This window comes from Miscanthus floridulus, chromosome 3, assembly GCF_019320115.1.
Source record: "Miscanthus floridulus cultivar M001 chromosome 3, ASM1932011v1, whole genome shotgun sequence".
Classification (NCBI taxonomy): domain Eukaryota; kingdom Viridiplantae; phylum Streptophyta; class Magnoliopsida; order Poales; family Poaceae; genus Miscanthus; species Miscanthus floridulus.
The window spans coordinates 124,528,679-124,542,833 of NC_089582.1; the positions used below are offsets into that span (position 1 = coordinate 124,528,679).

The 14,155-nt window shown below is 49.8% G+C and overlaps 2 protein-coding genes across 3 annotated transcripts; one reads left to right on the forward strand and one right to left on the reverse strand.

Moving 5' to 3' along the window:
• Window positions 1-5,784: 5,784 nt before the first annotated feature.
• Window positions 5,785-7,643, forward strand: LOC136542335 (uncharacterized). The gene has a single exon (XM_066534720.1). It carries the CDS (start codon window positions 6,370-6,372, stop codon window positions 7,636-7,638), a length of 1,269 nt encoding a protein of 422 aa, XP_066390817.1. The 5' UTR covers window positions 5,785-6,369; the 3' UTR covers window positions 7,639-7,643.
• Window positions 7,644-7,847: 204 nt separating this feature from the next.
• LOC136542334 (uncharacterized) lies at window positions 7,848-13,688 on the reverse strand. 2 transcript variants are annotated; one of them, XR_010780646.1, is made up of 9 exons: window positions 12,658-13,688; window positions 11,156-11,265; window positions 10,993-11,052; window positions 10,289-10,879; window positions 9,681-9,963; window positions 9,468-9,615; window positions 8,673-8,763; window positions 8,231-8,490; window positions 7,848-7,980 (listed from the first exon to the last, which is right to left on the reverse strand). XR_010780646.1 is itself a non-coding variant. In XM_066534719.1 (8 exons), the coding sequence occupies exons 1-8, from the start codon at window positions 13,534-13,536 to the stop codon at window positions 8,373-8,375; spliced, it is 2,280 nt and encodes a 759-aa protein (XP_066390816.1). In that variant the 5' UTR covers window positions 13,537-13,688; the 3' UTR covers window positions 8,010-8,372. The 2 variants fall into 2 exon arrangements, 1 of the variants encoding a protein (XP_066390816.1); XM_066534719.1 differs by lacking the exon at window positions 7,848-7,980 and having other exon boundaries at window positions 8,010-8,490.
• Window positions 13,689-14,155: the final 467 nt, after the last annotated feature.

Below are 14,155 nucleotides of genomic sequence, written 5' to 3' on the forward strand. Positions count from 1 at the left end.
GGACTTAGGACCCAGCCCAGTCGCAATACTAAAGTCTCCCACTATTTCTTGGTGTTCAGATAGAGTCCTGGCTACCCACCGATGTCGCTTCCCGAGCACCAAGGATAGAGAATTATGATGAGGAGAACAATGATCAGGCATGATAAGACAATGTCGACCGACTTGAGGAAGAACACTTGGTCACATGTGTTCAGACAGCCAAGTACCTGGACAGTCTGCGTAAGTACTACAACCACAATATCCAGGAGCGATCCTTCGCGGTCGACGATATGGTACTCCGTAGGAGATAGAAGACCGACGGGATGCACAAGCTATCTTCACCTTGGGAGGGTCCATACATCATCAAGGTTGTGACCTAACCAGGGCCATATAGGCTCTATGATCAAGATGGCGTTGACATCCCTAATTCCTGGCACATCGAACACCTTAGGCGTTTCTATCCTTGAGACGTTCTACAAAAGATACGTATCCTTTTATGTATTTATGCATTTCAATAATGATTCTATCCGTGATGTTTTCTCCATTTGCTTTCTATAATTTCTCTCAAAATTACTTATTTATCCATGCTAAACATCTTTAAGGCGACGTATACTATCACCATTCAAATCAAACTGCACCCTCGCCTCGGTCGGACACGCTCAAGGGCTTCGCCTCCCCACGCGAATTGACTCTGCTAGGCTCTGATTACGCTCGTTTGTCTATGACTCTACGTAGCCGCCCCGCTGTGCCGCTGAGCCACTCAAGTCATTGTGCTGCCGTGTTGCTCGAGCCACCGTGCCACCGAGCAAGCTGCTAAGCGAGCCGCCTGAGTCATAATAAAGCCACGCCACGCCGCGATGATGACTGCCGCAAAGAACTACGTTGTGACAACAACGACCGCTGCCATGGCGACACGCCAGAAAAGTTCGAGGGCTAGGCAATTTCATCACCGCCGACCAGTCACATTCTCATTCGTGTTACCCAAAAGTAGCCCTATCCTCGATTTAGCACCCAAGTATGCATGAGCAGTAGTGCTCTGCGCCAAGGGCGATCCACAGCGGCCCCTCGGTGATGCATATATTCCTAAGCGTGCACAAACATCTCGGGATAGAATGCCCCCACGTCTTGTCGATACAGTGCTTAGCACTCTCCACGGTCTCCAATTTTCGCCATGGATCTCCAAATTTCACCATGTTCTCCAAATCTCACCATGTTCTCCAATGTTTGTCATGGTATAGTGCTAAGCACCCTCCATGTTCTCAAAATTTTGTCATGTTTCCAATGTTTGCCACGGTATAGTGCTAAGCACTCTCCATGTTCTCCAAATTTCTCCATGCTCTCCAAATTTCTCCATGTTCTCCAAATTTTGCCATGTTCACCACGGTATAGTGCTAAGCACTCTTCATGTTCTCCAAATTTCTCCATGTTCTCCAAATTCCTCCATGTTCTCCAAATTTCACCATGTTCTCCAATGTTCGCTACGGTATAGTGCTAAGCACTCTCCATGTTCTCCAAATTTCTCCATGTTCTCCAAATTTTGCCATGTTCTCCAATGTTTGCCATGGTATAGTGCTAAGCACTCTTCATGTTCTTCAAATTTCTCCATGTTCTCCAAATCCCTCCATGTTCTCCAATTTCGCCATGGTATAGTGCTAAGCACTCTCCAAAATTCGCCATGGTTAGTTGCTAAGTGCTCTATCCATTTTTAAGTGCTCAGCACTCTCCAAATTTTACTCCTATGACTAGTGCTAAGCACAGAGATTTTGTCCTTTATACAAATATGAATAAACTCCAAATAAACATAAACTGCTCTGCAGGATATAAAATTCACCGATACATTGCTCCTGATAAACTCCGCTCTGTTTTCTTCGTCATGGAGTTCATATATTTTATTTTTAAATCATGTACTACCCGTCCTACATATTTGTATTACAGGATCATCGTCTGGGTGGTCGCACCATCTGGCCTTCGGATTTCTCCATCGATCAACTGGTCGGACCACTAGGTTCATGATTTCGTCGCCGACTAGTTGGTTGGACTATTTGGCATTCACTTCTACTCGGCGCTCACTTCACCGCTGACCAGTTGGTTGGGCTGCTCGGTACTTGATTCTTTGCCAACCAATTGGTCATATTGTCTATTGCTTCATCGTCAGTTACGCTCGGGGTCGCTAGCTATGCTAGGGACTTCGTCTGTTGATTCGCTTGTTGGCTTACTATATTTTGCCGACGCTGCATGTCATGTGTGATATCAAGGTTTTCTATGCTGTCTAGATCAGGGTGCTAATCTTGGGCAGCACGTTAGGGGCTTTGATAAGTATATCTATCATAGCAATCCAGTGCTAAGCACTTTCCGTTTTCTCCACGTTTTACTGCTCGATATTATCAAGTTTTACTCCAGATATCTAGTGCTAAGTGCGGGGACTTTGCCCTTCACACTTAATTCTTTGATCCTGCACATGATGTTTTCTATCTTACAGCAGGCTCGGGGACTAAGTGTGTATACTTCACCTTGCGGTGAATGCACTATTTTTTCTTACTGGTTTTTCAGCGAAGTTGGGGACTAGCTGTGTGCTCGACTAAGCTGAGAATTTGTTGTTTTGACTAAGTGATCATTGAAATTCTTTGATCCTGACACCAGACGTCTTCTTCACCTACTATCAGGCTCGGGGACTACAATGTATACATTGTACCTAGCGGTGCTTGTATCAAATTTAATGGTTGGCTAAGTTCTCATTTTTTCAATCGTTGATATTCTTCAATCCTGGCACCAGAGGCATTCTTCACCTACTATCAGGCTCGGGGACTACAATGTATATATTACACCTTACGACGCATATATCAGTACTAATATCCTCTTTGCATAAGTCATGGATGATGATCATCTGACTTCGCCAACGAAGCCTAAGTGTGTACACTTCACCTAAGGTGGAGAATTTTAAAATTATAAACTTGAGCTCCTTATATCCTTCTGGCAAGCCTTACTTGGCTAAGTCCAAGATCAGGTCACCTGGTAAATTGGTTCGCTTCAATTTCCACCGGTCAGATTACCAGTTAAACTGGTCGGCACTTCGTTCTGTTGATTAAATTACCAGTTAAACTGGTCGGTACTTCGTTTTGTTGATTGGATTACTAGTTAAACTGGTCGGATTGCCAGATTTGCTGGATGACTCTAAGTTAAACTGCTCAGACTTGCTCAAGACGGTGTTGCTCAACGGATACAAGGCGCTCGGGGACTAGCTGTGGGGGGTATAACCCCAGGTACCCATGACAATGGACATGGGCCACACCGCTAGGGGAGGTCCAGCCCATAAGATCAAGGCCTACAGTGCCCAGTTCTGGTCGACGTGCACCGCAAGGCAATCAGAAGCATCTTGGCGGTGAAGGAAGTTCTTTTCGGATATGATAGATATCGTATTCCTTGTAAATACTTACCATATAACTGAATAGATCTAGGCCTAAACCGACTCATAATCCTACCTCCCAGACTATATAAGGCGAGTAGGGACCCCCTCGAATTCAGCTCATATTCAATACAATTCAACAAAGATACAAGACGTAGGGTATTACATCGATTAGATGGCCCGAACCTATCTAAATCGTTGTCTCCGTGCCTTGTGTCATCATCCTGTTCCTATTATGCGCACCTCCACCGATCATCTACTACCGTGGGTATACCCCTTGGTAGACTGCCGACCAGATTTCGTCGACAGAAGAGGAAAGCGACAAAGTACGCCAGCGACCAGGTACCCGCTGCGAAGACCGCCAGCGACTAGGTAGCCGCTGCGAAGAAGATGACGTATCCGCTAGCGACCATGAAGCCACTATGAAGAAGAAAAAGACTGTGGTGACACCAACACCCGATGTGGATAGACCAAAGCGAGGAGGAAGCTAAAGCACAGGCAGGCACAGCACAAACAAGGAGTGGCTCCGACGGAAGGATGTCGCGATAGGATGGAGCGGAGTGAACCAACGAAGCCTTCAAGAAGGTGATGACATCCGCGGACGCCAACTTCATTGGGAGGAGCACCCACAAGAGACTTTTGTCCCCAAACTTGCCCCATCAACCCCCAACGACAAACTGAGCATTTGACGACGCCTCCAAGAAGGTGATGACGCTAGCGCGCCACCGTTGTCGGCCCAAAGCAAGAACCCTAGCGGGGTTTTCACCCCAAGCGGCCCACACTGCCGGCCGCCGCCGAGGAGGGGCGCACGTTAGACCAAGACGGCAGATCCGGTCCCAGGAGGCTCGGATCCGGCCATCCGCCGTCGGAAATCTCGTGCACCCACAGAGCTCCGTCTGCCACCGGAGTCTGGCCGGCCCCGGCAACCGCCGAAGGGGAGCAGGCCAGCCCCGCCAAGAGCAGCTGCCGTAGAGGAGCAGATCCGGCCACCGACCCCCCGACCGCTCGGCAAGTTGGCCGCCGCCCACCGTCAAGGGTCCAGGACACCTCCAGATGGCAGATGTTGTCCAGGGGGCCTGGATCTGGCCATCCGCCGCTGGTCGACGCCGTAGGTGAGGCCAACCCTGCCGCAGCCCGTCGGAGATGGAGAGGGTGTAGCCGGAGTAGGCCGACCCGGCCACTTCCCATCACCGAAGGAGATCCGGCCCTAGGGGGGCGGATCTGGCCGGCCACCGCCGCTCCCCGTGGGAGGTGGAGAGGGGGGGGGGAGGTAATGGAGCGAGGGTGAGGGAGAGGGAGGTGCGAACGGAGCACCTTTTTCGAGCCTGCCGCTGGCCTCCACCACCGCGTGCTAGTGGGCGGTGACGGCGGCTAGAGGGGAGGTCGGGAGGAGGGGGTGGGGGGGTGGGCTTGAACGGCGGCGAGGTCACCCCCGAGTCGTCCTTTTGAGGACGCTGGGGTGTGTGTGGGTGGGGGTGGGGGGGGGGGGGAGGGGAATGCTGCTCTGCAGGTTGTCACGAGTCCTCTGCTGGGGACTCTCCTCTACAGCATGTTCAATCATGCTGTTATAGGTAGGGATGAAAATGGTACGGATATTTTCTGACCGTATTCGAAACCGAATTCGTTTAGAGGGGTTGAGATCTATCCGTATCCGAGTCCGGATATCCAACATCCGATACCGTATTCGTATCCGAATACTCAAATCGCATATTTATGATGTCGATATCCAATCGTATCCTATCCGTCATAGTTGACACTATCCGTATTCAAATCCGAATCCGGACAGAAATATGAAAACAAATGTAATATCGGTGATATCCGTCCGTATCCGATCCGTTTTCATCCCTAGTTATAGGTGATTAGCGATAATGCATGTGTGTATCATTCTAGTGACATTTGCTTCCGATTATCTCAGGCACCTGAACTGCATTCGGAGATCCAGAGGATGGGGGCCACTGCTTCTTGACCAAGTGAAAATTTGTCAAGAGCCGTTGGCAGATGATCGATGATTTTGGAAGACATTCCAACGCAACTGCTGCTTCGTTTCTCTGGAATACTCGGCTTCATTCAAAGATCAAGCAACAACACCCCTGCATGCAGAATTGAAGAACAAGCCAAAGTGCATGGTGCCGCCTCCTGGCGTGATCGGATCTCCCGATGATAGGTCTTTCCTGGAGAATGAGATCAAAACCTGGGAGCTAGGTTGAATGACACTTTTTAGTTGGCTTCAGTTTTTTTCAGAAATTGTCTTTCGCCGATCAGAAAAATCATTTGTATTTTTCAGTTTTTTTTTGTTGTTCGTACTGATTGGTTCCATGTGTACGTGTCCTGTTTCGAGTGGTTGAAAAAAAAATGACAGAAACACAAACAGTAATCAGTCGAATCTTGAGTAGTCACTTTTGGTTCCATGTGCACGTGTCCTGTTCTGACTGGTTGGAAAAAATCGGCTGTAACACAAACAGAAATCAGTCGATTGATGCGTAGTCAAGCAGCAACTTCATGTCATCTGTGTTCCTGCTGTCGTAGTGTGAGAACGTGAGATTCTATCGGGTTTCTTCTCTGGTTTCCCCACTTTTGCCAAGAAATGAAGAAGAAAAACACAGGGTTTTTTTCCCTGAATTTTAGCAATAAAACTTGCAGCGCATATCTACGAAATTTCGAGGCTTTTTAAAGCACACACAAATGACAAATGTACAAGTTTGTTAAGGGACAATATTGCAATAAGACAAATATGGAACAAACACCCTCGAGAGCTTTTAGCGCGATGCTGCCGGCATACTAGTAGTTTTTATTTTTTGGATGTTCAGAAAGGCTTCAAATGTTTATTTAGTTATTATTACTTTTTTTTAGGGGATAGGACAGCCTCTCTGTTCGCAGGCCCATATAAGGCCATAAGTCGTGCCGAGAATGTCCCTGCTTCCCCAATTTCGGCCCAATGATTCCAGCGTGGTGATGACGCCAGCACCAGGAATTGAATACTGCGCGCCATGGCAGGAGTGGCCGAGTGGGCACGAACGCCGCCACCACTAACGCGCATGCGTGCCATCCACCACTCCGCTCCCTGGTGTCAATCCCATAACCTGATCGCCATTGGCCGAGGACTAATTAAGCTCCGAATCTCCGATCACTCCTCTCGCCACCGCAGCACGCGCGAAGTCTCAACCATGGCGAGGGACTCCACTTGCGAAGCGTCGTGGGAAGAGGCGGCCTTCCGGTGGCAACGGCCACAGCGCCCAGAGGAGCCGGGGGTGAGGGACGTGGCCGTCGACCCCTTCTCGCTCCGGCAGTTCTCCCGCGTCGACATCGATCGGCCGTTGCCCATCCCCGCCGTCTCCGTGGACGACCGCCGCGTGTCGCCGGCCCGGTTCCACGGCGCGAGCGTTTCTCCGGTCGGCTCCGCGTCATCGTCCCCGTCCCCGCGCGCGTCAACCGCCGGCGATCTGAAGGCTCCCACCGCGCCAACCGGGTGGGACGGCGCGCGCCCGATCGCGATCGCGCACTCCGGGGCGCTGCCAAGGAGCAAGCTGTCCGCCGGCGGGGAGACGGAGCTAGCGGACGCCGGGTTCGACGTTCCCCTGTCGTCGACGGAGCGGAACAAGGCCAGAGAGCAGCAGCGCTTGGGCAGCGACGTCCCGCTGATCGCTGCTGCGGACGCCGAGGAGTACTCCTTCGGCGGCTACGCCGCCAAGGACGCCCGGGGCAAGCAGGCGAAGCACTCCGGCAAAGCGCCGTTCACGTGCTGTATGTTCGTCCCTGGGCTCACCAGGAGGATCATCAAACCTCCGACGTCCACGGCAACAGCAACGGCGGCGCCGCGCTCTTCTTCATCGGGCACGTTCGGCAAAACCGCCAGCGTGCAGCTGCAGCCCGTCGACCCAGGCACGTGCTCGGCTCGACCAAGCACCATGTCGCTGGCCGTGTCGCTCGAGCGCTTCGACTGCGGCGCCCTATCAACGTCATCGTCCCCGCGAGGCCTGGGCCTCGACGACGGCGACGACCCCTCGGCGTCGTCCTACTTCGACCTGCCGCTGGAGCTGATCCTGGGCTGCGACGCGGAAGACGATGCCGACCTGCCGGTGTGCGCCGCGTTCTTGTTCGACAGCGACGGCGTACGGAAGAGCGTGCTCAAGCGGAGGTTGGAAGCTGGCGCCGGCTGGGAGCCGCGGCGCCCGTCGTTGGGGAAGGTGTCCATGGACGCGTCCGGCAGGATATCGAATGCTCAGGTTCGGGTCTCCTTGAAGTCGAGGTCGCCGTAAAAGTCCTCGCCGTCGACGAAGCATCCTGCAGCCGTAGGTGGCAGAGAGAATTTCAGTGCGGACAGCCCCGTGTACTAGCTGTGAGTACAACTGTGCATTAACGGCATCGCGGGCGGCATTAGCTTTTGAAGCCCAAGTCTGTTTGTCCAGCGATTCCATGTTCATTCAAACTTTTCAAAACTTTTGAAGTAGTTGCTATTCCTGCATGCTAGAGCTGAATTCAAAGCTTCATATTTATTTGAACTAAATGCCAGTCCACCGACGCAGATTGGGCTGGCACTGGGTTTGTTCAAATAGGCTTGAAGAGTAGCAAGTCCGTGAGTTCAATCCTCTGAACAAATACTGTGGTACATACAGAATACAACCAAGAATCATCAGAAACAGGATCAGCATTTTGATTAGAACTCTGTTTTCCTTTAAGGCTCGTTCGTTTCCTAGAGATTCATACCCTGGATTTATTCCTACCAGGATCACTATACTAATTTATATAACATCTCATCATCTGGAACAATTCCTGGTGGATTTCAACCTAACCGAACGAGCCCTTAGGGAAATACAAGCACACCGCTCTTGAGCAAAAAAACATATTTACATTTCTCCAAGAACTAGCTCGTATATCTTTAGTAGTGGTTATCAAAAGGTAAGAAGCCTCCTCAAAACCAGGGCTTCGCAAACTCCACAACTAAATCTGGGAGTGCCGGCTCTTTTCTCTTGGCCTTTCCTAAATCCTAAGCTCAAAAATTCATCTGCACCCGAACAACATCATCAATAGGAGATTGACAGATTGGGCAACTCTTGCCGCTCGATTTCAGCTGATCGGCACAGTCAAAACAGGTGCACACATGTCCACACCTGATGCATTATAAGGAACATGATTAGAAGCACTTACCCAACACCAGTTTATGCACTTCATACTTTTATTAGGTCTGAGATTATTGTGGATAAAGATGTTACGAATCATAACAAGAATAAGATATGACTTCTTGATTAAAGTTACTCGAAGTACGACATGATCTATCCCTGCAAATCATTACCTGTAAAGTAGACAGTCAACTTGCATTCGATGGCAGATGCAGCAATTACCCCTTTTTGCTGCTGTTGTGTCGGGTTGGCTTGGCATCAAACCTGTTCAAGAAATGGCAACAGAAAAAAGCATGAAGATGCGCATCAATGATTACAAATAAAATACAGTCAAGATGGTAGTAATGGACGGTGGGGCACTAGCAAAGATAACCAAACAAAGTTCATATGGTAGTTCATAGACTTCATTACACAATCAGTTAATTCATCAAAGTGGACCAAAAGTACCATACAAAGCATTGAAGATATGCAGCAGTAGGCTGGTCCAGGCCAAGATCTAAGCAACAAGACTACAGCACATAGTCTTGCTTCAAAGAACTAGAACAACTCCTTCCCACTATTGCCTCCCCAAACATAGCTATACCCTTCTTTCTTGAGGCTCAGCTGACTGGACTTCTATGGCTTGCTTCAAAGACTAGAACAACTCCTTCCCACTATTGGCTCCCCAAAAATAGCTATACCCTTCTTTCTTGAGACCTCAGCTGACTGGACTTCTAAGGCAACCTAGCTCACTTGCCCTGACAGCTCAGAAAAAGAGCAGAGTGTGGCCTAGAAAGCCAAATGTAACATTTCACACTGAGACTGAGGCTCTGTGTGATAGTTATCATATTATACATTTCTTTCTTTTTGCAAACAGATAGGAGCGGTTCCTACTTTCTATATGGAAACTAGGTTGCTTTAATAGAGTGCTATTTTTTTCTTTGTTGCATATAGAAAACACAAACTTAAAAAAATGTGGCACAACTCACCCGCCTCACGAAGTGCACTGCACACCTCTTCTTTAATGGAGTGCTGCATCTTTACTTGGGATGCAATACAACTTTCCACAAACTTCCGCAGTTCATATATTTCATGATGAATCTGGGACATTTCACCCCTTACCCTGACTTCCATTTCCTAAGATGGAGAATATAGTAAGAATATAACTTTCCACAGCTGACATTAAACAGCAGCTCACTTACAAGTAAATTTTGGTTATCGTGGTGTTGACTTCCAAATGAAGAATGCTGCCAACTCTCTTGCTGATGAGCTCCAAGATGTGAGACAGGAGCTAATGAACATGGAGAAGATGCCTCCTTATCAGCATCATGAATTTCATCATTTTGTCTCCAGTACATGCGTTCATCATAGTATCCTCCAAAGTCATCCATCATCCGTTGTTGCCTTTGTTTTTGCAAAACTGTTAGCAACAGCTGGTTCATTTTATTGCTAAAGTCACTCTCAAGAGACTTTGAGACCTTTTTGCTGCAGGAAAAGAAAGAGATAGCATGGCTTGATTCAGTTAAGCCAGTAAAAAATAAGTCAAGCACATGCAAAATTGTTTGAACTGTATGGTAACCCTTTTTAACAAGGTGGCAAAATTATTTTGATGTTTGAACTTCAGAAACTAGCTATCGTACAATAAAGCTACTAATGCTAACTGGTAATTTTGAGATGAATACCAAACTAGCAAAAGTAGAATGGCCCGTTTGCATCCCACTGCTGTCACAAATGTGGGGATAATGTGTCATTAAATGCATCTGATTTTGCAAAAGCAATATGCAAAACAGTTAGACTGGGACCAATTTACCTCTCAAGAAGGTTGCAAATGTCGGCATTGTGTGACAAAGCACGATAGTCTGATTGCGTGACAACACATAGTGATCTCCACGAGTTCGGGGAGTCTATCCAGGGGCGATCATTGAATTGAATCTGATTATTATGGTTCTCAATATCACCCATTGTATCCTGATGCCAGCTATCCGGACTCATAGTATCTATTGGTGCAGGCCAACCTAGGCTGCTTATCCATAATCCTCTCTCTTCCCAAGAACCGTTTATGCTTTGGCTGTCTTCTTCGCGTAGATTATCTCCTCTAGATGATGGAGTTTCTAGTTCATGCAACGTGCTTGTTGTGCTTGGAGAGATATCTTCCACAAACTGATTCTCATCGATAGTACTGTGCTCACCGTACCTTGCAAAGCTTGATGCTTCAGAATAGTTCTGAGTATGAACACAAAAGTTTTTACAATCTTTCTGACACGTATCTCCCTTGGTTTTCATCTTCTCATCACACTGTAGATTTTCTGAACCATCAACAAGGCCTTCAGCGGATACATCAATTGTCTTTTCCCCAGCTAGAACTCTATCATTACAAAAGTGTTCATCATGCCTGCACTTGCTGAAAAGATGATTTACAAGAGGCATAGGTTAGCAATAATAAGGCATAGACCAACAAATATTTCAAATTAAGTATAACTTGCTCTACCCAAGCAATGCACTGTAATTATTTACCCATTATTTTGTTGACTGTAATTGTTTGCTTCTCGTAAGTCTGTGTCCCTGCTATCATACCTGCACCCATTAATTGGAGAAATAAAATCAGCTAATCTCGAGCTGTCTACATGTCCACTAAACTTCCTGGAAGCTCAACTCGTAGACATGAATGTGATAATACCTCAACTCGCCCACATGTTTTGGTTGGTGTGGCTTAACCGGTTTTAGTAGACTCCACAGTTCATCCTCAACTGTACCTCTCTGGCGTAACAATCTCAGGCGAAGCATGGACTGCAAAGATGTGAAAGAGCATCTTGGGATCAGCTACAGTTGAATACTACATACTACACAGCCTGGTAAAATGGAAGTGCAGTATCTCCCATAAAAGAAAAAAATTCCAATGCTCTATGAGGAGAGGAGATTTATACAATTACTCCATCAGAAGACGACAGCATCGATAGGGCACTATGATTTAACCAATCTTTGCCTCAGGGGAAAGAATATTCTTTATGAGGAAAAGAAAGAATACTTTTGTCCATGAGAAAAGAATAATGACACAGAAATAACTTAGTTTTTGTTATGTTTGTTTGTGCCCAGCATATGCAATTGGATCTCAAGCAATCAAAATACTTGCACAATACTCTCCACAAACAAGGGCCGAACCTGTGCTGTGTTTTTACAGCAGGTCAGCTTTCCTAGGTGCCAGTACTATGCACATCACTATTGGCAAGACTTGGAGTAAAGAATAACCAAAGGGGTTCCAAGTGACTGAAGGTACGGTAACAACTAAACCAAACCTAAAAGACAATGGCATTAACGATTGTTGAAATTTGCATGGTACTTGCCCTTAACAAACCACCAAGACATTACTCCTATTTATTTGCCTCAGGTACATGAGATGATATACCAGCAATGAACCTGTCAAGTCATGTGGCCTCTTGACCACAACCGTGCAGCACCCACATTTCCATAACATGTCAGTTTGTGTACGAAACAGAAGAGCCAGACAAACGAGAGATGTTATTCGCCAGCAGAGTAACAACCTGTAAACTGGCCCATCACTGCTGTCTTAGATGCACACTTCCATTTCATACGTGTTTTTGCAAAATACTATGTCAAGTTTGCATCTTCTTAATTGACTTTCTTCTGGTCCAAAAATGACAACCTAACAGATCTGTGAAGTGTGAAAGTGAAGTTCGTCCATGTAGTTGCAAACAATTTCAGGATCTTTTGGTGGAACTTTCTATACAGTTGCATCAGAGTCCCAACTGATCAAATAAATAAGCAAATAAGACTAGGTGCATTTTTTTTTCTTCGAAAGAAAAATAAATATTTAACGGTAAAAAATTTAGCCCTCAATTTATTTCATTTTGGTTTGTACTGACATGTCAACGAACCCGTCCAAACAAAGCAAGCACGATAATGGACTTCGCACATGACATTGATCAGCAACGCCAGTTGGGAAGAAACCGATCCACCAAACTCTCATCCGACGCCATGTGTGGGAGTCAGAATGAACAGCTCCCACCATTTTGGCTCGCTTTGAAAAACATGGATTTGTGGATCGAGAAACGGAACAATATCCGAGTGATGATGATTGATAAGTGTAACAAGTACATGAGTTGATGATTAACATAGGTAATATGATCCAAACCGCACAACGCGACAAGAAGCCGAGGTTACCTGGATCCTGCCCTTGTGCGTGAATCGGGACACGGCGTGCCTCTCGGCGAGCGCGGCGACCTCGCGCCTCCGGCGGTGCGCCATCGCGGCGACGAGCTCCTCCATGGCGCGGCGGCCGCGCACCGTCCGGACGACAAGGTGCGGCGGGCGGGGGCAGTTGATCGCGCCCGACGGGTACGGGTACGGGTACTGCGAGGAGGCGTCGCGCATGGGCGCGGGCGACGGGGGCGCGGACTGCGAGAGCGAGAGCTCGGACTTGGCGACGTCGTCGAGCTCCTCCTCGGGCAGCGACGACGCCCCGCTGAGCTTCTTGACGATGCATCCGACGCGGCCGCGCGGGGAGCCGGTGTCGGAGTCGGAGGCCCCTCCCGGGTCGGCGGCGGCGGTGCCGGGGCGCGGCGTGGCGGGGCCGACGGCCTCGATCTCGCGCCAGCGCTGGATGAGCGACGAGGCCCGGGGCCCCGCGGGCGGGAGCTCGGAGGGCGCGCTGGTGGCGGTGGCGGCGGCGGCGGCCGTGGAGGAGGCGTCGGAGGGAGCCGGGGACGGCTCCCGGAAGACGGCGGCGCGCGCGGCGACGGGGCGCGTGGCGGACGCGAGCTCGGACAGCTCGGCGTCCCTGGCGCGGCGGCGCTGGTCGGCGGGCTCCGGCGCGGCGCTGGCCGTGACGGCGGCGGCGGCCGCCGCCCAGCGGTCGAGGATTTGGCGGCGGCGCCTGGGCGTGGGCTCGCTGGCGGAGGAGGAGGCCTCGGCCGAGCCGCCGGCTCCGGCGGCGTCGGGGGAGGAGATGAGGATGTTGAAGAAGCCCCTGGACGGCGTGGGGCGGGAGGGGTCCCTCCATGAGGCGGACTCGTGGGGCATGGCGGCCACCGAAGAGGCCATGGCCGTGGGAAATGGAAACGGGGCGGGAGGCAGGGCGGGGGGAGAGGGGAAGCCGCGCCCGAGCCGAGGGGAACGGCGGGCGGACGCGTGTGCGGTGGTAGATATAACCGCGCGGGCCGCTGCCCTCCTCGCGCCCTGCCTCCCTGCTCGTTATTTTCGCGGAGGAGAAGACAGGAGAGAGAGGGGAGGTTTCGTCCGTTCAACCAGTGGAAAGGGAGGGAGGGAGGGAGGGAAACGGCAGGCAGGCGAGTGGATTTGATCAGGTGGCTGGCTCCGCTGGCTGGCGGCCGCTAAATTTAGGCGCCGCTGACGGGGCCGCCGTCCGCCGAGACGTGAGTGCCGTTGCGGGGCGGTGTGGTGTGGTGTGTGTGTGGGTCGCGCGGGCGACGGATTGCCACGTGGTTTACAGTGCGATGTCGTCGCGTCCAGACCGATGATTTTGGCTCTCCCGCTCGCAAAACCGTTTATACTGATTTGTACTACTGATTTTTTTTAAGATGAGCATTCCCTTTGCTTTTTTGAATTGAAAGATAGACCGATGATTTCGCTCGCGCCCGTCCGGGGCAACCGTGGCGGGGGCAGCCCTCCCCGGCCTTGGCTTTTTAAAAAAAATATTAAG